Below are 24,450 nucleotides of genomic sequence, written 5' to 3'. Positions count from 1 at the left end.
TTTCTCACATGCAGCTGTTTTGTTTTTTTAGGGCTGTGCGTGATTTTGCCATTTGCAGCATTTTTCCTTTGCATTTGTTTTTTAATCCTGCGGTGTTTATGTGATCGCACCATTTTGCATGTGTTTCGACGGTGTTTGTATATTTTTTATGGAGGATCATTTCTGTGTTTGGAGAATTTTCACTGTCAGCCTGTGACAAGATAAAGCTACACTCTATATGTAGATTTTATGTTTTGTTTTTTTTTTAAATCGGTATCGGTTACCAGACTTTTACTGTACCATTTGGTTTTAATTCTGGCAACTGCTCAGACATTTTTTTTTTTACCGTAAAATTCCAGCCCTTGTTTTTACGGTACATTCCAATAAAGGGCAAAAAAATTGTACTTTTGCGTTTATGGTCAAATTCTGGTGACTGATCTGCCAGTGTTTTTTTACTGTAAATTCTACAGGTGTTGTTTTTGCAGTAAATGGCAAAACACTTTTATTTTTACAGTAAAATTCTGGGGAATGAGCTGCCAATATTTACATCAAATTACTCTGAATGTAGAAACGGTACCATTTTTAGTCTTACACTAATATTCTGGTGACTGATCTGACAGTTTTTTACCCTTAAAATCTACTGTCTTTGTTTTTACAGTATATTACTGTAAATGGGAAAAAGTTACCACTTTATTTTTACAGTAAAATTCTGGCAAATGAGCTGCAAGTATTTTACTCCAAATTACTGCAAATCAATATGGTATCACTGTTACTTTCACAGTGACATACCAGCAGTTATCTGTCAGGTTTTTTTTACCATAAAATCTATGGTCACTGTTTTGGGGACGGCGTGGCGAAGTTGGAAGTGTGGCCGTGCCAGCAATCTGAGGGTTACTAGTTCAATCCCCACCTTCTACCATCCTAGTCACGTCTGTTGTGTCCTTGGGCAAGACACTTCACCCTTGCTCCTGATGGGACCTGGTTAGCGCCTTGCATGGCAGCTCCCGCCATCAGTGTGTGAATGTGCAAATACTGTCAAAGCGCTTTGGGCTCCTTAAAATGGGGTAAAAAAGCGCTATACAAGTACAACCATTTACTATTTCCATTGCATTACTGTTAATGGGAAAGCAGTACTAGTTTTATTTTTACTGTTGAAATTATGCCAGTGTTTTACAGTGCAATTTCAGTGGTTATATCATCACATTATTTACATTAAAAAGTTGTATTTTTACAGTGGCATTCTGGCGACTGAGCTGCCAGTATTTTACATCAAATTACTCTAAATGTTAAAACAGTACCACTTTTAGTCTTACAGTAAAATTCTTGTGACTGATCTGACAAGTTTTTTTAACCTTAAAATTTACTGTCCTTGTTTTTATAGTACATTACTGTAAATGCGAAAAAGTTACTGCAAATCAATATGGTATCACTGTTACTTTCACAGTGAAATACCGGCGGCTGATGTGTGAGGTTTTTTTTTTACTATAAAGTCTGTGGTCATTGTTTTTCCTTTGCATTACTGTTATTGGAAAAGTAGTACTAGTTTTATTTTACTGTTGAAATTATGCCAGTATTCTACAGTGGCTCTAACATCATATTTCCATTTAAAAACAGCACCACTCTTATTTTTGCAGTAAAACTCTGGCGACTGAGCTGCCAGTGTTTTACATCAAATTACTCTAAATGTAAGAACGGTACCGCTTTTAGTCTTACAGTAAAATTCTGGTGACTGATTTGACTTTTTTTTTTAATCTTAAAATCCATTGTCCTAGTTTTTACAGTACACTACTGTAAATGGGAAACAGTTACCACTTTTATTTTTACAGTAAAATTCTGGCAAATGAGCTGCAAGTATTTTACTCCGAATTACTGCTAATCAATGTGGTATCACTGTTACTTTCACAGTAAAATACTGGCGTTTTTTTTTACCTAAAAAAATCTATGGTCATTTTTTTTCCATTACACTACTGTTAACTAGAAAGCAGTACCAGTTTTAGTTTTACTATTGAAATTATGCCAGTGTTTTACAGTAAACATCAAATATTTACATTTAAAAACAGTACCACTCTTACTTTTTACAGTAAAATTCTGGTGACTAAGCTGCCAGTATCTTGCATCAAATTAATCTAAATGTATAAACAGTACAACATTTAGTCTTACAGTAAAATTCTGGTGACTGTTCTGACAGTTTTTTTAACCTTAAAATCTACTGTCCTTGTTTTTTACAACACATTACTGTAAAAGGGAAAAAGTTCCCACTTTTATTTTTACAGTAAAATTCCGGCAAATGAGCTGCACGTATCTATGGTCATTGTTTTTTCATTGCATTACTGTTAATTGGAAAACAGTATCAGTTTTATTTTGACTGTTGAAAATATGCCAGTATTTTACATTAAAATATCAGTGGTTATAACATCAAATTATTTACATTTAAAAACAGTACCACTCTTATTTTTACAGTAAAAATATGGAGACTGAGCTGCCAGTATTTTACATCACATAAGACTAAATGGAAGAACAGTACCAATTTTAGTCTTACAGTAAAATTCTAGTGACTGATCTGACATTTTTTATAACTTAATATCTACTGTCCTTTTTTTTACAGTACATTACTGTAAATGGGGGAAAAGTTACCACTTTTATTTTTACAGTAAGATTCCGCCAAATGAACTGCAAGTATATATAGTCATTGTTTGCCATTGCATTGCTGTTAATGGGAAAGTATCAGTTTTATTTTGACTGTTGAAATTATGCCAGTATTTTACATGAACATTTTAGTGGTTTTAAAATCTAATTATTTAGATTCAAAACTAGTACCACGCTTGTTTTTACAGTAAAATTCTGGGTACTGAGCTGCCAGTTTTTTACCGTAAAATCTGCTGACTATTTTTGCAGTGTTTGACACAACTTTCATTGTGAGAGTATTTTTAGAAAACACAGGGTTGTACAAATTTACTTGAAGCCAATCCCTTCTTCCTGAGGATCATCACACCAGCTTTGTAATTAGAGTATCTGGCAACACAGAAGGGGAAAAAGGCCTGTCAAGAAGCAACTGAATCCATCAAGCATGAATGATTAGAGGTTTTCTGAGACTTGCCTGTGGATCATTTCGCCATAACTACTTTGTGTTCACAATGGCAGTTTGAGTCTTATCTAAACACACGAGGGTGCGGCACCACTCAACAGTCACCACAAAAAACAAGATGTACAGTCTGTGGTAATGTCAACAAAAAATATGAGAACAGAATACAATAAATCACCTCACGGTGAACCGAGTCCATCTTGAAACAGTCAAGCTGTGTTTTACTTATCTATTCAGCCTTGCTCTAAACACAAGTATTCCCCCGACGTCAACACGACATTTTAGAAGCACTCGCAGCAGGACAAGTACATGCAGCCTATTACACGAAACGTGCTTGTTGTGGCATCTCCTGTTGAGCAATAACCATCTACTTGATTTACTCATATTCCTTGCTGAGTAATAAGAAAACCCCAGCAACTTTTTTTCCCCCCCTGCATTACAAGATACACCGCTTGTCTTGTGGCAACAGCACACTCAAGATGTAATAAATATTTGTTCTTTCAAACGCGCATGGAATCTACCAATACATTGTCAAGTTAAAGGCCTACTGAAATGAGATTTTCCTATTTAAACGGGGATAGCAGGTCCATTCTATGTGTCGTACTTGATCATTTTGCGATATTGCCATATTTTTGCTGAAAGGATTTAGTAGAGAACATCGACGATAAAGTTCGCAACTTTTGGTCGCTAATAAAAATACCTTGCCTGTACGGGAAGTAGCAGACGATGTGCGGGTTGTGGAGCTCCTCACATCCGCACATTTACAATCATGGCCACCAGCAGCGAGAGCAATTCAGACCGAAAAAACGACGATTTCCCCATTAATTTGAGCGAGAATGAAAGATTTGTGGATGAGGAAAGTGAGAGTGAAGGACTAGAAAAAAAGAAAGAAAAAAAATAGACGGCAGAGCGATTTAGATGTTATTGGACAAATTTACTGGGATAATTCTAGAAAATCCCTTATCTGCTTATTGTATTGCTAGTGTTTTAGTGAGATGATATGGTCGTACCTGTACAACCTGAAAGTCGGAGGGGTGTGGCCACGGGTGTGGTGACCGCCAGTGTCTCCGAGGGAAGCCATGTTTCTCGACGAGGCGAAGGCAGCCAGTGGGGCCGGGCTGAGATTTATTTTTTTCCCCCTCCTCCGCAGTGGAAGCATTCGAGGGTCGGGGGCGGCCGGTGGGAGGAGGCAAAAGAGTCCGCAGCTGCCTCTTTGACAGCTGCAGAAGGAACGACGCAAGCTCTCCGCTCATGTCTACGGTAAGAGACAACTTATTACCACAGTTTTCTGACCGAAACCTGCCGGTTGACATGTGGTAGGGAACCATGTTCGCTTGACCGCTCTGTTCCATAGTAAAGCTTCACCGTCATCTTTCAGGAATGTAAACAAGGAAACACCGGCTGTGTTTGTGTTGCTAAAGGCGGCCGCAATACACCGCTTCCCACCTACATCTTTCTTCTTTGATGTCTCCATTTACTAATTGAACAAATTGCAAAAGATTCAGCAACACAGATGTATATAATACTGTGGAATTATGCAATGAAAAGAGACGACTTATAGCTGTGAACGGTGCTGGACCAAAATGTCCTTTACAATGAGTGATGTCACGCGCACGCGTCATCATACCGTGACGTTTTAGCATGATACTTCCGCGCAAAATTTTAAATTGCGAGCAGACTTTTACCGGGAGGGCATTCCAGAGTACTGGAGCCCGAAATGAAAACGCTCTATAGCCCGCAGACTTTTTTTGGGCTTTGGGAATCACTAATAAGCCGGAGTCCTTTGAACGCAGATTTCTTGCCGGGACATATGGTACAATACAATCGGCAAGATAGGCTGGAGCTAGACCGTGTAGTATTTTATACATAAGTAGTAAAACCTTAAAGTCACATCTTAAGTGCACATCTTAAGATTTTTTGTTAAAATAAAGCCAATAATGACATTTTTTGTGGTCCTCTTTATTTAGAAAAGTACCGAAAAGTATCGAAATAATTTTAGTACCGGAACCAAAATATTGGTATCATTACAACAACATGTACCAATGCATTACAGGCCTAAAGCATACATTTCTTTATTTATTTGCATCTTTCTATACCGCTTGCTCTAATTGGGGTCACGGGTTGGCTGGAGCCTATCCGAGCTGACAATCACCAGTCAAACAGAAGTGTTTGTACACGGTCACATTCACACCTTTGCACTATTTTTAGACTGTGAGAAACTAAAGGGATAAGCGTTACTAAATGGATGGAGGGATGGAAAAAAGGTGTAGTTAAAGGTGCTGTCTGCAACATTCATACAGATGCCTCGACGGCGGCAACTTTCCCATGCATTTTACACAGTATATTCGCCCTCTTACGGTTTCTCGTACGTAATGACGTAATTACGCACGTGCGTCACATATGCACATGCATTAGCTTTAGGTGTACTTAGCTGATAATAGCAATTTGGATAGCCAGCTTTAGCTGTCTTTGAATTCTTTGAATTCCAGTGACGTGCGGTGAACTAAACACCATGTGAGTCATAGATAATTTAGGAGGTATTTCTTCTTCTTGTTTTACTTAAATTCATATGTGCAGCTCTAATCATTGTTGATTTAGGTTGCACAGAGGTGTGTATTTTTTTATACCGGCTCCTATAACTGGGTCGGTCCAGGAAGGCTGTTAACATTCTTTATCAATAATACATACAGTGGGGCAAAAAAGTATTTAGTCAGCCACCGATTGAGCAAGTTCTCCCACTTCAACTGTGAGAGACAGAATGTGAAAAAAAAATCCAGGAATTCAAATTATGGTGGAAAAAAGGATTTGGACAACCATTCAAAGCTCTCACTGATGGAAGGAGTTTTTGGCTCCAAATCTCACGTTACATGGCCTCATTCATTCTTTCCTTAACACGGATCACTCGTCATGTCCCCTTAGCAGAAAAACAGCCCCAAAGTATGATGTTTCCATCCCCATGCTTCACAGTAGGTATGGTGTTCTTGGGATGCAAGACGAGTTGAGTTTATACCAAAAAGTTATATTTTGGTTTCATCTGACCACATGACATTCTCCCAATCCTCTGCTGTATCATCCATGTATCCATTTTGGTATAAACTCAAATCACCATACCTACTGTGAAGCATGGCGATTGATCCGTGTTAAGGAAAGAATGAATGGGGCCATGGATCGTGAGATTTTGAGCCAAAACCTCCTTCTATCAGTGAGAGCTTTGAATGGTTGACCAAATACTTATTTTCCACCATAATTTACAAATAAATTATTTAAAATTCCTACAATGTGATTTCCTGGATTTTTTTTTCACATTCTGTCTCTCACAGTTGAAGTGTACCTATGATGAAAATTAAACACCTCTGTCATCATTTTAAGTGGGAGAACCTAAACAGTCGGTGGCTGACTAAATACTTTTTTGCCCCACTGTATATTGTTTTTTGCTTTTTTTAATCCAGCTGGCTGTTATATTTATGACTTGCTGTCACATTCAGTTCAGGTGTCGCTGCTACGCATAAAAAAAGACACAGGAATAATCAGCTTGGTATAATCACAAATAAGGAAGCAACACCAAGCAAACGACTGTATTATTTTCTTGTAGTCCCACAAAGTTACGCACACTAATAAGAGTTGGCATCCGTTTAAAGTGAATACACTTTACTCTTGACCATCTCGCTTCATCAACCGTCAAACCAGTAATCCACAGGCCAATATTAATTCACTCAAAAAAATAAACAATTGAAATAACCATCGCTATTTGTATAATACACACAACAAAGACACATATCCATGGGTAGCTGTCAACACTCAATATGGCTTCTAGTTCGTCACTCAAATACATCTATGTGCAACGTAAATAAAAACAACAATTTCTATTGTTACAAAATGCACACCCACCTAACATGCGAATTGATTAAATTGACCTATGTTATGTATATGACATTATATATCATGTAAAATGTCTGTGCCCTGCACATGAATGCCATGTGTTGCCTAACGACCCCGTCACAGCGCGGACGAATGCCTCATTGCCACGGCGACAGGCAGAATCCCGGAATTCCTCCACCAAGTCAAAGAGAGGGGCAAAAAATAAAGCTTTTATTACCTCAACACAACAGCAAGAGTTTGGTAATCTAATTGATCATTTCGCCAAACTTGTCATGACTTGGGCTGCAGCACAAAGCATGAAGCAGACGGGGCTGGATGACGTCAGGCCAGTGTTTTTGAAGACACGCGGAAAGGACACATGCACAGAAGCAACCGCCACGCCGTGATGACAGCATCCCACCAGTGTCTGTGGCTCGCTCAGATAATGTCATGCCATACACTGATTTTTTTTTTTCCCCTCACCAAAGCGGCAGAGGCTCCAAGTAAAGACAACTGTCACGCGTTCGGCGCACTTGATTGCGCGGAGTTGCCACTTCGTGGATGCACAAGGACCAGTCAGCAGGAGTGCAGGTAAGAAACTGATTTTAATATAATCAAACAAAAGAACACTGACACAAAAGTGGAAAAATAAAGTGCGTGCCTACGCACGGAAGCTAACGCTAAACTTAGCAGGATACAAAAAGGGTCCAAAACGGTGACGTGCTGAACGCACGCGAAGCTAAGACGGAACTTAGCACAACTAAAGCAGAGATAAGCAGAGGATACATACGTGAATGTTGCCGTTAGCAAATAATGAGCCAAGGCCGAACTAAGGAATAACGCAGGCTTTAATACTCAAATAATAATTGCCATCAGGTGTGCGACAAAGGAATAGCAGCTGGGACAACATAAGAAACCATGTCAACGAGCTACATCAGGAAGTGCACAAGTGACAAGTCTAAAACTAAACATGAACAAAGACAAACGACAAAACAATAAACGATCCGCATAGCGGATCGTGACACTACCCCTCCCCCAAGGGGCAGATCCCAGATGCCCCAAAAATCCTGAAGTACAACCCCCCCCCAAAACTAGACAGTCCAAAAGAGAAGGGAGGGCAGAGGGAGGACCTGGTGGAGGGCTGACAAGTCCTGCATCCTTGACTCCACCAAGGACACCACAGGCAGCGGCGGCGGGTGGGACGCCGCCACCACAAAAGTCTAGGCGGGCGGGCCTGCAGAGGCCACATCCGTGGCTGACGAGGACCAGGGCGCATCCCGCGAGGAGGACGCCCTGGGTAGGGCCACCACCATGGCCGGCGTGGGGGTAGACGCACCCGCCGAGGAGGACGCCCAGGGTACGGCCACACCCGTGGTGGTGGAAGCGCCCTGCGAGGAGGAGGACCTGGGCATGGCCACACCCACAGCCGACACGGAGGAAGATGCGCCCGGCGTGGTTTTGGACCTGACGCTCGGCATGGACTTGGGCGTCGACTTGGGCGTCGTCTAGGACCCGGGCGTCGTTTTGGACCCGGGCATCGACTAGGAGGCCGGCTTGGACGTCGGCTTGGGCTTGGACCCGGGCGTCGACTAGGACGTCGGCTTGGGCTTTGAGGCCGGCTTGGGCTTTGAGGCCGGCTTGGGCTGTGAGGCGGGCTTGGGCTTTGAGGCGGGCTTGGACTTTGAGGCCAGCTTGGACTTTGAGGCCGGCTTGGACTCGGGCTTGGATTTGGAGGCCGGCTATGACTCGGACTTGGAGGCCGGCCATGACTCGGACTTGGAGGGCGGCCATGACTTGGACTTGGAGGCCGGCTATGACTTGGACTTGGAGGCCGGCTATGACTTGGACTTGGAGGCCGGCTATGACTTGGACTTGGAGGCCGGCTATGACTTGGCAGTCGAGCTCGGCGTGGTGCCGGCGTGGGAGGTTGGCGTGGTGCCGGCGTGGGAGGGTGGCGTGGTTTTGGCACTGGGGCTAGCCTTAGCCGTGGACTTTGCGTTGGGCTAGGTGCTAGTATTGGTGCAGGTGGCTCGTCTGTTGGTGCGGGCGGAGCCAGCGGCAAGGCAGGCAGCAACCTCGATGGGAGGAGGTCTGCCTGTCCCACTGACACGCCATCAGCCTTGCCCCCCCCCCTCAGGAAGCAGATTCCAGATGCCAGATGGAGCGGGTGGGGGAGGCATTTGTACGAGCTTGGTGGTAGTCGAGGGCATGGGAGGGTGGGCACATGGAAGCCTGGGAGATGGCCTTTTGCGTGTGCGCCGCACGCGTCCTTCTGGCAGATTGTCAGCAAGTGCCGGGTAGGAAAAGCCGCATGGAAAGCGCCTGGCAGTCGCTGCTGAGGGGAAAGTCCTGCACTTTCTTTCTTGTGCACGCACCTGCGCGGCGCCTGGCCGCCGCTGGAGCCCTCTTCTCCTGGGTGGTGTGACGTCACCGCGCGGCGTGCAACGCGCTGAGGGGAACGTCTGGGTGGCTTGAGACTGGGAGCGAAAGCGTTCCTCCGCGTCCGCTATCCTCGCCATGAATAGCCCCCAGGCCACCACTGCTTCGGCCGGGAGATCCTCCTCCGGCAGCTCAATGTCGTCCTCGCTTTCCCATGGACAAGAGTCTGCTCGGAGCTCCCGGAAGATCTCCATCTCTTCTTCCTCGGAGAGGAACACCTGCTCTGGCTGGGGCTGGAGGAGTGCGAAGTGGCTTTTGGCTCAGCTCATTCTGTCACACGTTCGGCGCACTTGATTGCGCGGAGTTGCCACTTTGTGGATGGACAACGACCAGTCAGCAGGAGTGCAGGTAAGAAACTTATTTTAATATAATCAAACAAAAGAACACTGACACAAAAGTGCCTACTCACGGAAGCTAACGCTAAACTTAGCAGGATACAAAAAGGGTCCAAAACGGTGACGTGCCGAACGCACGCGAAGCTAAGACGGAACTTAGCACAACTAAAGCAGAGATAAGCAGAGGATACATACGTGAATGTTGCCGTTAGCAAATAATGAGCCGAGGCCGAACTAAGGAATAACGCAGGCTTATATACTCAAACAATAATTGCCTTCAGGTGTGCGACAAAGGAATAGCAGCTGGGACAACATAAGAAACCATGGCAACGAGCTACATCAGGAAGTCCACAAACACAGGAATCGGCCAAGTGTAAAACTAAACATGACAAAGACATAAACAACAAAACAATAAACGATCCGCACAGCGGATCGTGACAACAACTTTTTTTCCAATAATTTCTGTTGGCCTCCCCTCCCTGGTTAACAATAGCTGACTATCAGAACATTTTTTTTCTTGGAGAAAATTGAACTGTAAGCTTCATGGTCGCAATAATTGAGCCCCGCCCCTAAATGATCAAGCTACGGCCCCAGGAAACCACTCTCTGCCCTCTTCACTTACTTTTACCTTTTTGTCTCCACGACAACCCCCTGTTGGAATCTTACATAAACATTGTGGGAGGAGGGAGCAAGAAACCTCCTCCCACCCTTGGTCTCTGTGCCTGCACAAAGAAAGAGCGTCTGGCATCCACTTCTTGAAGTGGGGGCTGAGACTAGCAGCTGTGCAGCTGGAAGGGCCTGCAGCTCTTCATTCAGCAAGACCGCTACACCCAGCTCCGCCGACGCAGGTATTGTCTCCAGTTGGTCTGCCAACGACACCATCCTCGTCTCCAGTGGGTGTGCCGACGACGCTGCCAGCCTCGTCTCCACCGGGTCATCCAGCGACGGCACAATCCTCATATCCAGTGGGTCTTCCCACCACACCGCCATCTTCGTCTCTAGCAGGTCTTCCCACCACGCTGCCAACTTCATCTCCAGCGAATCTTCCCAACACGCCGCCATCTTCTTCTCCGGCGGTGTTACGTCCCCAAATGTCTCAGAGTCTAGGGATCGTAGGGGCACGCAACATAAAAGTGTATAAACCAAATAAGTTGTAAATTAAAGACACCGAAGCCAAGAATTGAAAACAAAAACTAGTGTTATTGAAAAGAAACCGTGGGGGGTACAACAAAACACAATAATAAACTAGCTTGGGAATAAAGGTGATGTCAAAGAAATGAACAAAACATACCAAAATACACCTCTAAAAAAGAAAGGTAAGCTGACCAATTAGGGCTATTTAATTAGCATTAACCAAAAAAACCTACCTACCTACTTTAGCCAAAGAGGGGGTCCAAAACATACAAGAGTTACAGCCACCACTAAGCCTGGTGTCTCTATACACAACAAATCCTATGTGTGTAGTGTATAGAGGCCTCTGTCTAACCTTCCCCAAGACTGGGCTGCAGATACTTACAAAAGTTGAAAGGTAAAACAAAAAGGAAAACAAAAAAACTAATGGCACAAGTTTAGCAAAGAGCTTAACAAAAATGATTACAAAACAAAGTAGCGTCAAAGAAAAAGTAGCGTCAATCAAAGCTCCACACAGCATGTCAGAATAAGAATCCACGTTATCTAGTTGTGAGCAGGTGCTTTTAAGCAGCACAGGAGGATGAATGGTGGACCGGGATTGGCTGGTTGATCAACAGGTGAAATGAGGAGCAGCTGGGAATAGGAACCGGTGGATTGGCAGCAGAGGCAGTGATTGAGTGTGACCTGTACAAACAATAGAAAAAGAAATACAAAACAAAAACCACCACTACGTGGAATGTAACAGGCGGGTCTTCCCATGATGCCGCCATCCTCGTCTCCAGCTCTGCAGTCAGATACATCCACACCTCCAGCTCTGCAGTCAGCCCTAGCCTCCTCTCAAGTCCTACTGCCGGCCTCATCTCAAGTTCGCCTTCTGCAGAATCACCCATCTAATACTAGACCTCCTCATCTGCTGAGGAGGCACCTGGTCGGTGCTCGCACTCCTCCTCTTAGTCGGCCGTGGTAATAGCTGTTCCATGGACTCCATCCGCGCCATCGGCAGCGACGCCCTGGTTCCGGGCATGGACTTCAGCGGCTGCTGAGGTGTTGTTGCGGCTCACATCCACCTCCTCATCGGCCATGCATGTGCCAAAATCATGGACACCCTCACCGCCAGCAGCATTGATGCCCAACACTTGGGCATGAAACGTTTTGGCTGCTGGTGTTCTGGTGCCACTCATGTCCGCCTTCTCCTTGGCCAAGGATGTGACCAGTCCATAGACCCCCGCCTCCATACTTGCCAACCTTGAGACTTCCGATTTAAGGGAGGTGGTGGGAGGCAGGGTGGGTGTGTAGTCGGTGGTGGGGGTGGGGCGGATGCGTGGTTTGGGTGTGTGGTTGGGGCGGGGGGCGTGGTTAAGAGGAGAGTATATTTACAGCCAATATTTTTATATTGGCTGTAATTTATATATATATATATATATATATATATATATATATATATATATATATATATATATATATATATGTACATATATATATATATATATATATATATATATATATATATATACATATATATGTGTGTGTGTATGAAATACTTAACTTTCAGTGAATTCTAGCTATATATATTTATTTTATTATATATATAAATAAATAAATAATTGAATTTCAGACGGCACCTATCAAATACACAGTAATAAAACACAGTTGTTCTACTAACTGTACTGTGCTTGCTGGGTACTAAAAAAAATACAACACTTACCTTTCACTATTTGAGTAACGTCACTTCCGAGTTTCCAGAAGATGGCGCCAGTATGTGCTTTGCCCTGCCGTCTCTTGCTGTCAGCTCTCTTTGTTTTTGTGTTGTTTGCGTCTATTTTCATCTCCGTCAGCTCACTGCTTGTGACTCCTCTCCCCCGCCACCTGCGGGCTGTGTATCGGGCCCGACCTGGGTTAACTGCGCCCTTGGACGTGCTGGCCCCCGACAGGTTCGGTCTTGTCAACGCAAGATCTTTGACAAACAAAACGTTTATCCTGATGGATCTCTTCACTTCCCGTGGGCGGCGGACTTGACTTCCTCTGTGTGACGGAAACATGGCTGAGAGCCGGTGAGTCCACCCCTCTTAATGAACTTCTGCCTCCGGAGTGTTCCTACTTTAATTCTCCGCGGTCGTCTGGTCGAAAAGGAGGAGGATCAGCAGTCGTTTTTAAAAATGACTTTAAATGCCGTCAGATACCCCAGTAATCCTCCTTTTCAAGCTTCGAACTGTGCATGTTTGAGCTAGAGGGGACTTGGCCTCCAGCTCCAGCTGAATTTGGGAGGTTTTCGGGAGAAAATTTCTTCCAGGAGGTTTTCGGGAGAGGCGCTGAATTTCGGGAGTCTCCCGGAAAATCCGAGAGGGTTGGCAAGTATGCCCGCCTCGCCAGCGGTAGCGGCGTTCGACTCGCCGCCGCTATGTGACTCGTCCTAGATGGAGTCGAGTACACTTGGCCTGGTGACTTTCAGCCAACTCTTGTTGTTAGGTGGCTGATTAGCCGCAGCTGCTTTCTGTTTATTGATTAGCGTTCTCACCTGTATCGTCCCCTAATAACTGCCCTTATATTCTGGTGTCTTCCTGTCTTAGTTACTGGTCTTTTGTTTGCTACAGATGGCGGTTTGTTTGTTGGTTTTGTTGTTCGTTTTCACACTACCTATACTAAACCTCATCTCCATTTTAGTTTGAACTAAAACCCAAGTTGTGGGGTTTTCGTCATGTGTTTAAATTCAAGTAAAGATTTATCATACCTGACAAGGTAAGATTTATCATACATGCCAGCATACGACAACATCAATCCGTACTCAGCAAGTCTGCCTTCCAGAAGATAGGCATCTATCCAACATTGTTTTAAAAGTCAATTGATTAATTTGAACAACATTAGAAAAAAAACCCATTGGATTTAACAACGGAAGACTTTGTATGAAGTTTAACAAATTTAATAATAAGGATGTTAAAAGTTAATCCAGTCTGTCTATCCGTCTGTGGGATGAAATTTGGGAGGGGCACTGTACTTTGGGAGTCTTCTGGGAAAATCGGGAGGGTTGGCAAGTAAGAGTATCAGCGGTGAATGCGGTGTTACAACGGTGGGCCAGCTCTAATGTTCATTTGATATTGCCTCAAGAGCCAAATTAAATTACACGGCGGGCCAGAGTTTGACACTCATGAGTTAGAGCAGGGGTCGGGAACCTTTTTGGCTGAGAGAGCCATGAAAGCCAAATATTTCAAAATGTATTTTCGTGAGAGCCATATCATATTTTTTAACACTGAATACAACTAAATGCGTGCATTTTTAAGTAAGACCAACATTTTTTGAGTATAATAAGTATCTTATTCTTTTTAATAACATTATTATTCTGAAGCTAATCAATAATAAATCAAATGTCATGTCTGTTTTTTGTTTGGCCATGTGCTGTTTGTCTTTTGGACTCTTTAAGTTCCTGTTTTTTTCCACTCCCTTGTCTGGTTTCCTTGGTTACTCATTTTGTCCACCTGTTTCTGGTGGACAAAATGCCCCTCACCTGCTTCCTGAGCACTAATCAGAGGCAGTATTTAAGCCTGTCTTTGCCAGTCAGTCGCCCTGGCGTCAATGTGATCTTTTCTTGCTCTGTGCTGACTTGTTTCATGCCTTGCCATAGTTTCGTGCTTCATGCCATGCCAAGTAAGTTTTGTTTGATTTATGTTCATAGTCTGTTTATGCGTTAGCTTTCTTCCTTACCCCAAGTTATGCCTCCGCTGTGAGCGATTTTTGTTTGTATCTTTTTTTAGTTTAAATTAAGTCATGTTTTTACCTAAATGCCATGTCCCGAGTAGTCCGTCTGCCTTCCTGGGAGAACGACCCCGCAGCAAGCTGTGACCCCCCCCCATCATGACATAAAATACTTCTTACCATTAATGCGACTTCTTGAACAGGTGCGGTAGGAAATGGATGGATGGATTTAAATGCATGAGAATGTTTTATATTTTGAACGTTATTTTTAGCACTGTGAATTCCAGCGGAATTATTCATAATTATCGTGTTAAGCAATGTCAGCTAAGATTTATCTGAGAGCCGGATACAGTCATCAAAAGAGCCACATCTGGCTCTAGAGCCATAGGTTCCCTACCCCTGAGTTAGAGTGACAAGCAGATATTTAAGTATTTTTATTTTTTGTAAAAAAAATATATATGCATGAATAACACTATATGGCGAATCATAAATGTATGTTTGTTGTTCAATAAAAAAATACAATTACATTTAAAAAAAGACAAGGAAAAGCAAAAAGAAAAGAAAAAAAGAAAAAGAAAACGAAGAAATCCTCAGGGGGCGCTATGTTCAAGTGAGTCCTTGATTTACGAGGAGAAGACGAAGAAGAAAGGCACCTCCTTTTCCGGCCGGGATACCGGCGCTAACAACAAGTCAAGCTAGCAGGAGCTGTCCCAGTGCACTCGCTGATATTTTTCACCGCACACTGCCGTAGAAAGGGTAAAGTCAAATTCAAATCACATTTAAAACACTCTGCACTCATGTTTCTCGAGGTTGACGTCGAGTAAAGTTAGTATGTATTTGGGTCCGGCAAAGGGCTAAATCGAACGTCGTGAGAGATGCTAACTTTGCTAAGTAACGTTAGCGGCGCATGTTTGAGGAGATGGGGGATGGGTTGGGATTCGGGACTTGCTCGTTGAATTCATACTCAATGTTGAAGTTTTATAGAATATCCAGTTTGTGTACACGTCTTTACATTAAAGGCTAAACCCACGCGGTTCTTTTCTTTGAAGATTGTGAATAAATTGCGCTTCCGCAAGCGTGTGTGTAGTGTTGAGTAGCAGCACTGCCGCGTTTCATTAATGTTGTCAAGAATGATTGCAATGTTAGAATGGTCTGCTTTAATGGCTTCTGTTCCACTTACAGCCAACATCCTGTTTTATTGAAAGTAAGATCATTATCTTTATATGTCATCTGTTGATTCCCTAAAAAGTGTTATAAACAGAAAGACATACACAAGAAAAGTATTCTGTAACGTCACATCAGAGTTGGGTTCTCCATTTTGGTGACAACAGCAGTCAATATTACAAAGTAGGCGCTACTTGTCCAATAAATGCCTGATAGTATTCGTTGGCCAGACTAATGATAATTTATATATTTCTGTATTGCATTTCAGGTCGTTTTCACTGCAGGACATCACTTCGAACTTTTGAACTTGCTGAAATGGGAGGTATGAGAAGTTCTTCCATGTCGTCATGATACAATACCACTGTCCCACATAATCAAATTAAATGTGATACCAGCAATTTAAGATATGCCAAATTTTACAGGGCTTCCAGGTAGGGCTGGGCGATATTGGCTTTTTGTTTAACATCGCAATATTTTTATACCCTATTGCGATATACGATATATATTACGATATTTTGCCTTGGCCTTGAATGAACACTTCATGCATATAATCACAGCAGTATGATGATTATATGTGTCTACATTAAAACATTCTTATTCCTGCTGCATTAATATATGCTACTTTTAAACTTTCATGCAGAGAGGGAAATCACAACTAATTCAATTGACCAAAAGTGCATTTATTAAATACTCTTCATTCTCTCGCGGGTGACTTTTTAAATGAAAGAACAAATTAATAGTGTTGCTGCGTTTTTGTAGTAACACTTCTGCTGCATACTTTGCATATTGCTGTTGTCTGCTGAATATCTTCCCACTTGAAGCCAAACCACCGCCAGATAATAGACCCCATGCTCTTTATTTTGGGCATTTATTGTTCTTCTTCCATTTGTGATCAGTTTCACACCATCTTTTGACATGCCTCAGCTAATGTTAGCCATGCTGCTACCTCTATGGTCGGCGAGAGCGTTTGACGCTACACTCGCGAGAGTATGTGACGTATGTAAGAAGGCGGGCTTGTTTTCCGTCTCTGTGAGAATGAGAGATGAGGAGTGAGAAACACGCCGGTTGTGTAATGCACGCAGCTAAAAGCAACTTGACCTGCCTCAGCTAACGTTAGCCATGCTAACGTTAGCTCTCGGCGAGAGCATGTGACGCTACAAGCGCGACAGTATGTGACGTATGTAACAAGGCGGGCTTGTTAATGTCCCTGTGAGAAGGTGACACAAGAAGGAGTGAGAAACGCCAGTAATTAATATAATGCACGCAGCTGAAAGCAAGTGTGGTAGAACATATACTCGAATATTACGATATAGTCATTTTCTATATCGCACAGAGACAAACCTGCGATATATCGTTTATGTCGATATATACGATATATCGCGGGTTTGTCTCTGCGATATAGAAAATGACTATCATAATATTTGAGTATACTTTCTCACGCAGTTGCTTTTAGTTGCGGGCGTACACTTTAGGCTCTTGTCACTCTTTCCTGTCTTTCCTTCTCACAGACAAGCAGGCGCACATTCTTACATACGTCACATACTGTCACGTCATACGTCACATACGTACGTGTCCACCCTCGCAGAGTAGAGACGTAGCAGACTGAGCTACATTAGCTGCTAACGTAGCCGTACAAGAGAAAGAAGGTGCGGATCTGGTAACAAATGAAGACTTAATTCCCAATAAAAACAGCACGGGGTCCATCGTCTGGCGGTGGTTCGGCTTCAAGTGGGAATATGTCGAACAGACAACCGTAATTTGTCAAGTGTGGGGGGGGAGCGTTGCTATAAAAAGTAGCATTACTGCTAATATGTAGCCTCATTTGAAAAGTCACTCACTAGAGAATGAAGAGAATTTCATAACCTTAGTAACATACCACATAGTGAAGGACGAATACTATTTGATTTCCAATTATGCAGCTCATTTTTATTTGACACTTAAAATGTCTCTGACAATTTTGCACTTTATGTTTTGGAAATGACTTCAATGTGTGTGCCATTGCTTAATAACTTTAATAAATAGACTTTTGGTCAATTGACTTAGTTGTGATTTCCCTCTCTGCATGAAAGTTTAAAAGTAGCATATATTAATGCAGTATGAAAAAGATTGTTTTAATGTATACACATATAATCGTCATACTGCTGTGATTATATGCATGAAGTGTTCATTCAAGGCCAAGGCAAAATATTGTAATATATATATCATAAATCGCGATATTAAAAAAAGGCAATATCGCCCAGTCCTACTTCCAGGTGTCATTAAAATGCATTAAAAGTCATTAAATTAATTTTGTGAGATTTGAGGCCTTAAATGGCATTAAAAAGCGTCATATTTGGTGTCCAGGGGTATTTAAAAACTCATACAATTGTAGGCCAGGACCAACTCATGGAATGATGAAAAAATAACCTTAATAACTGCCGTTATCAATAAATTGCTATGTCCGTGTGTTTGTTTCTTTGTTTTTTCGGCTTTCAAACTGGATACAGAGATATAATTTTGTGCATCGCTCTCACCAGTCTTGCACGTTTATTTGACAATGGAATAGCACGAACCGAGTAAACCTCTTGTCAGTCATCCACAATCTTTGTTTCGGTACATGTAGGCATGCCATACTTGCAATTCTCTTCCACATGTTTTAGTAGTAGTGCTAGCGACACTTACTTTAATGTTGGTGCTCTAATCCCTTTTTAATACAACAGTCACTTTTAATGTGCACGTTCCATCAAAACCGTAGGAGAAAGCGTTTGCGAAGAAGGTAGGCTGTAAGTTGACCAATCACAGGTCTTTTTTTCTAACTTCTTTTTTTCTAACTTTATTTAACCGCCAAAATGATTCACACAATTCAAACAATCAGAACATACAAGTAAACATGTCTCTATACTTTTAGATAAATATGTATTTCCAAATATTTTTTCTCAGATTTTCAACTGGTAATTAAAAAATTTAAACAAAACCACCATAAATAAAGAATAAATTAAAGAAACACAAATCGGGATGGCAACAAAAAAAAAGGCCAAAAAACAAAAGCATCATATTTAATTTTTATTTTATCTTTGATGGAAATGGTCTGTTGTATGTCTTTTAGGATGTCGGAAGTTTTCATTACCTTTTTGTTACTTCATCATTAGTGAACCTTGGTTAAAGCGTGTCGATTTCAAACTCTGAGGGGTGTTTTGCAGCATGTGAAAACGCTCAATGGGCATCAATGCGGTGAAATCATACATGGTCTAGGCCAGTGGTTCTCAACCTTTTTTAAGTTGTGAACATTTTTTTAAATTCAAGTACCCCCTAATCAGAGCAAAGCATTTGTTGTTGAAATAAAGAGATAAAGAAGTAAAATACAACACTTGTCATGAGTTTCTGATTTATTAAATTGTATAACTGTGCAAAATATTGCTCGTTTGTTGTGGTCTTTCTTGAACCATTTTGAAAAAAAAATACAAAAACAACTAAACTTGTTGAAAATTAAACCAGTGATTCAGTTATAAAAGATTTCTACACATAGAAGTAATCATCAACTTAAAGTGCCCTCTTTGGGGATTGTAATTGAGATCCATCTGGATTCATGAACTTAATTCTAAACATATCTTCATATAATAAATAAATCTTTAACATCAATATTTATGCAACATGTCCTCAAAAAATCTAGCTGTCAACACTGAATATTGCATTGTTGCATTTCTTATCACAGTTTATTAACTTACATTCATATTTTGTGGAAGTATTATTCAATAAATATATTTATAAAGGATTTTTGAATTGTTGCTATTTTTTAAAAAAAATTTAAAAATCTCACATACCCCCAGGGGGACGCGTACCCCCATTTGAGAACCACTGGTCTACGCTAATAAGTCATTGATTAAAGGCAGTGTCCCATTTCTTTGGCGTGGCCAATAAAGCCACGTCTGCTGTGTAAAATAAATGAGAATAGAAATTAGCAATGTCACGGTGTTGCAATTTCTTATCACATTATTATGACCGATATCACGGCTGTTATCGCAATAATTATAGATGTGCTTAAAATTTTCAAAAACTACTTACAGAAAGCATCAAAACTTCTGAAATCTTTTAACCAAGTTTAATTTAAAACACAAATGCATTCAAAATGTATGTAGCTGAAGTAGAAAATTTAATGTGCATATGGAAGCAACACAAGCATTATAAACAAAGTAATATGGTAGAAACTAAATAAAAACATAAATGTATAAAATTTATGTGAAAATTTGCAAGGTGTCACCCAATGGCCATACGATGTAACTGCACTTTTTGTCCATATAGATAAAAGTACTGTTCATATATGAGGTCTAGTCTTACACATAGGACTGCACGATTATGGGCAAAAAAAATCTTCAAGGTGGAAGAGGGGTTAGTGCGTCTGCTTCACAATACGAAGGTCCTGCAGTCCTGGGTTCAATCCCAGGCTCGGGATCTTTCTGTGTGGAGTTTGCATGTTCTCCCCGTGAATGCGTGGGTTCCCTCCAGGTACTCCGGCTTCCTCCCACTTCCAAGGACATGCACCTGGGGATAGGTTGATTGGCAACACTAAATTGGCCCTAGTGTGTGAGTGTGAATGTTGTTTGTCTATCTGTGTTGGCCCTGCGATTAGGTGGCAACTTGTCCAGGGTGTACACCGCCTTCCGCCCGATTGTAGCTGAGATAGGCGCCAGCGACCCCAAAAGGGAATAAGCGGTAGAAAATGGATGAATGGAATATGGAAATCACCATTATTGGTCAGGATTATCCATTGTTTAGTAAAACAGTGTCGGTGTGAACGTGATGCCATCATCTAATTTGTAATTTCTTATAAAAAAGCTACGGATAAACGTTATCAATTTATTTAAATAGAAATATTTCTGTTTTTGCTCATTAATATTATCAACGTGTCAGTTTTTTTTAGTACATGATGCCTTTATACATTTTCACGGAGGTGTTTTTTTAAGTTATGTACATATTTTGGATGCACTGTGTGTACACGTACAAGCTGTTTCCGGACAGATCCATTGAGAGTTTGAGCAGAAATGTGTTGCATAAGAATTAACCATACACCTTAAAACATTAATAAAATGCTATGTCACATGAATAGTTATTCAAATAATATTATGGAATGAAAAAAACAAGTACAGTAAAAAAAATAAAAAACATGTTTACTTTTTGAGATCAATAGTAAACCCAGTAGTTTGGCTAGTGAAAATAAAGCTATGTTTTTCTGTAACAACCCGTTGGTTTGGTGCAACAGTTTGGCCAACAAAAATAAACAGGATTGATACCTCTTATGTCTAATACACAATCTTTGTGCCTCATTGACAACTCAGTCAGCGCTTCAATTTCAAGGAAATAAGCAGTGTTGCCTAAAATGTATTAATAAATGACAGGTTTTCGGTTTTTAAACAATATTACTAACCATCTGGAATTTTATTGCGGTTTATCATATCGTTTATCGTTACATCCCTAATAGAAACACATCATCACATTAAACAGTCTTGTGAGCAAATTCTTATTCGCAAGAGTAATATATAATGTAAACATTTCAACTATTCGTTGTCAGATGCTCACAATTTTGGCTATACTGACAATTGTAAGTGTTTGACTACAACTATCTGCAGTAAGACATGGACATAACATTTATTTTAAGTAGCATTAAAAATCACTAAATTAGACTTACTGGCAACTGCAGAAACCTTGATTAAAAGGGGCCCGTTACACCAATATTCAAGGAATATTATTGTCATACCAGCACACACATGATGGCACGAAATTTGATACCCCAGCTCCTAGATTTAGCTCATGAGTACAACAGTAATTTCAATAGAATATGGAATAGTGAGTTCTATTTATATAGCGCTGTTTTCTCTAAAGACTCAAAGCGCTTTATGTAGTGAAACCCATTATCTACATATTTTAAGCTACATTCAAACCAGTGTGGGTGGGTAAAGTGTTTTGCCCAAGGACATAACGGCAGTGATGAGGATGGCGGAAGCGGAAAACAAACATGGAACCCTCTAGTTGCTGGCACGGCCGCTCTACCAACCGAGCCAGGCCGTCCCAAATAAGTAGAGTGTGTTATAAACATAATTGCTTAATAAGAGTAGATTACAAATAGATCACAATAAGTAGTACAGTAGAATAGAACGTGATCCCGTAGTGCAGAAGCAATGACACCAAACCAAATAAAAGCCCAGTTCAGCAAAGTTGATGCTTCTGCTAGTTAAGTGTTCCTCGTGTAGGGCATTGCTGACTTCTCACCTTTTTTGTTGTACATCTATACATCATATTTAATAGTTAAACTTGGGTTACTAAATGGAGGCACGGTGAGTCTGAAGCCCTCACTTTCTCGATGTATTCTTTCCTGTCAGACCCATCGTTCAACAGGGACTGTCCACTGGACTGCAAAGTTTATGTTGGAAATCTTGGAAACAATGGAAACAAGTCTGAGATAGAACAGGCTTTTGGATACTTCGGTCCTTTACGAAGTGTATGGGTTGCTCGGAACCCCCCTGGCTTTGCTTTTGTTGAGTTTGAAGATCCCAGAGATGCCTCTGATGCAGTGAGAGAACTGGATGGGAGGTAATACATTTTCTCCAAAAAATTAGCTTGTTGTATACACACCATTTTGAAATTATATTAATGCTATCTTTATTATTTGGCAGAACATTGTGTGGCTGTCGAGTCCGTGTTGAATTATCCACTGGAGAAAAGCGTTCAAGAAGCCGTGGTCCTCCTCCATCATGGAGTCGACACTCAAGGGATGACGTCAGGCGCCGAAGCCCCGTAGTTAGACGCAGGTATCTTCCTAAACCTAAAGCATGCATTTTTTTAACATGTCTTACACATATGGCTGATTTTCCCACACCCACTGCAGCAAATGACCTCAAAATGTTTGACAATGCCATAGAAATGTAAGTTGACTGATCTGGCAAGATGATCACTTGTGATTATGCACAATGATCTGTTTGCTTTCAGCTTTACCAGTTCGTCTCAGTACAATGCTTCATTTTGGCAGTGCGAAGTTTTGATAATCTGTCAAAAGCTTTTTAACTTATATTTTGTAGAAATCCACTACACTTATTTTTAAATTGCCTTCATTACCAACTTAAATTTTTTAGGGTACATTTCTGTAGGTGTTAATTTTGTTTTGCTGAGTTCAGTTTTCCATTTATTAATAAAACTGAACCCCGTTGCAGAGTCACCACCACGCTTCTCACCATCTGAGTCAGTCAACTAGTCCTCTTTCAGCATCATGTGACTGCTGACCTGCTTGGCTGGTGTTGTCACATGATCCAGGCGCACCGCCAGTCGTCAGGTTCCACCAAGCTTTTGGTTCCTGAGCATGCAGTTCCCGGCATCCTCCTTCTTCTCCAACCTTAACCCAATCAACAGCGGCCCACCTCACATTATCAACCAATCGCCGTCTTTACTCGTACTATTCGCCATGCGACCACTGTATCAACGGGAACTGCCCTTGGCTTACATCCCTCCCCCTAAAGAGAAACTACAACCATCCCCGTCAACCAGCAAACAAGCAACTTCATATCGCCAACATTTGCAGCATGTGGCAGATCCTCTCTGCAATTTGACCTCCCTGTCCATGGCTACCATGCGCCATTTCTTTCTTGTCCAAACCCCCCAAAATAGTAAGTTGCTTTTATCATGCTCTTTGTAGTTATGCGTTTTTCTTTTCCTTTCCAAAGCTCAGTGACATTTTACACTTGACAGATGTGTAGGTTAAATATTCACACAAACATCCCAGTGAAGCGTCAACAAATTATATTACAATGTAGATCTTATGTTGCATGGCTGAACTACTGGCCCTGTGGGGTGACCTTACAGTTTTGGTCTCATCAATCGTGCAATATTATTTCACCTCAAGTGCAATTGTGTCCTGTGTAACACAAAAGCAGTTTTAATAATTCAATAACACTGCACCTAATTGGTTTGCTAAAATTATTTTAGACCCAGCAAACAGCATAAAATGGCTTTAAATGTATTTTTATTCTATTTTCCCATTATAGGGATGTAATCTAGTTTTTCTCCAATTGAGCCTTGGTGTCAAGCATTGACTATATCAATAGCAATTTTGACGTGGCTCATCTTTTAGTTCCTGCCGGACAAAATTGGCGTTTGGTTAAAAAGAGCGTTGTCATTTTTGGGGCGTTCAATCAGAATGATCCAATTAGAATGAACTACGCATAACCCAATTTTTCACATGCATCCCAATGAGGTTGTATGTGTTGGTTAGGATAACCCTTAAATCATCTTTTTTGTCAACTTCACCTACACTTTAGATCACCAAGGAAGAGAAGCCTGAGTCGCAGTCGCAGCAGGCAAGTTATTTTTATTTTTTAATGGCAGTGTTTATAAATTATTTAACCTAATTTTTTTTTGTCCTCCAGGTCTGTTTCACGAGACAGACGCAGATATCGGTCTCTTTCCAGAGACAAGAACCGTAAGCGCTCAAGATCATTTTCGCGATCAAGGAGGTAAGCTATTGATGATATTGACAAACGGTTTTACAATCACCCACGTTGAGTTATCATGTCATTTTTTTGTTTTTTTTGTCTTTCAGTCGTTCTCGGTCAAACGACAGAAAATGAGGACATCACAAAATGGCTTGTGTATGGGAACTCCAAATTTTTATAATTATGCTTTCTTTTTAGAATTTTGCCGACTCAAGGTGGTGATAGAGGTGTTCAAGAAACAGTTGTTACAGTCAGTTAACAATAAAGGATTCTGATTCTTTCAGCATGATTGTTTTGAGTGCACGGTTGATTTTTTTAT

General features: G+C 41.4%; 1 protein-coding gene across 3 annotated transcripts; it reads left to right on the top strand.

Moving 5' to 3' along the window:
- The first annotated feature begins 4,183 nt into the window (after positions 1–4,183).
- On the top strand, positions 4,184–24,420 carry LOC133535010 (serine/arginine-rich splicing factor 3-like). Of its 3 annotated transcripts, XM_061874408.1 has the most exons (8): positions 4,184–4,321; positions 7,408–7,510; positions 15,944–15,997; positions 22,029–22,239; positions 22,323–22,457; positions 23,958–23,996; positions 24,066–24,152; positions 24,239–24,420. In XM_061874408.1, the coding sequence occupies exons 1-8, from the start codon at positions 4,313–4,315 to the stop codon at positions 24,264–24,266; spliced, it is 666 nt and encodes a 221-aa protein (XP_061730392.1). In that variant the 5' UTR covers positions 4,184–4,312; the 3' UTR covers positions 24,267–24,420. The 3 variants fall into 3 exon arrangements, 2 of the variants coding, with proteins under 2 accessions (XP_061730392.1, XP_061730391.1); XR_009802122.1 differs by lacking the exons at positions 24,066–24,152; positions 24,239–24,420 and adding an exon at positions 22,857–23,306 and having other exon boundaries at positions 4,298–4,321; positions 23,958–23,998; XM_061874407.1 differs by lacking the exons at positions 4,184–4,321; positions 7,408–7,510 and adding an exon at positions 15,114–15,267.
- The last annotated feature ends 30 nt before the right edge of the window (positions 24,421–24,450 follow it).

This window comes from Nerophis ophidion, linkage group LG16 (assembly GCF_033978795.1).
Source record: "Nerophis ophidion isolate RoL-2023_Sa linkage group LG16, RoL_Noph_v1.0, whole genome shotgun sequence".
NCBI lineage: Eukaryota > Metazoa > Chordata > Actinopteri > Syngnathiformes > Syngnathidae > Nerophis > Nerophis ophidion.
The sequence above is the reverse complement of the archived record's forward strand: the minus strand, read 5'-3'. Positions and strand labels throughout refer to the sequence as shown.

Coding starts and splice junctions, on each gene's coding strand:
- LOC133535010 (XM_061874408.1), top strand. Junction 7,511..15,943: donor ACCAGTCAGCAGGAGTGCAG/GTAAGAAACTGA, acceptor ATTGCATTTCAG/GTCGTTTTCACTGCAGGACA. Junction 22,240..22,322: donor GTGAGAGAACTGGATGGGAG/GTAATACATTTT, acceptor ATTATTTGGCAG/AACATTGTGTGGCTGTCGAG.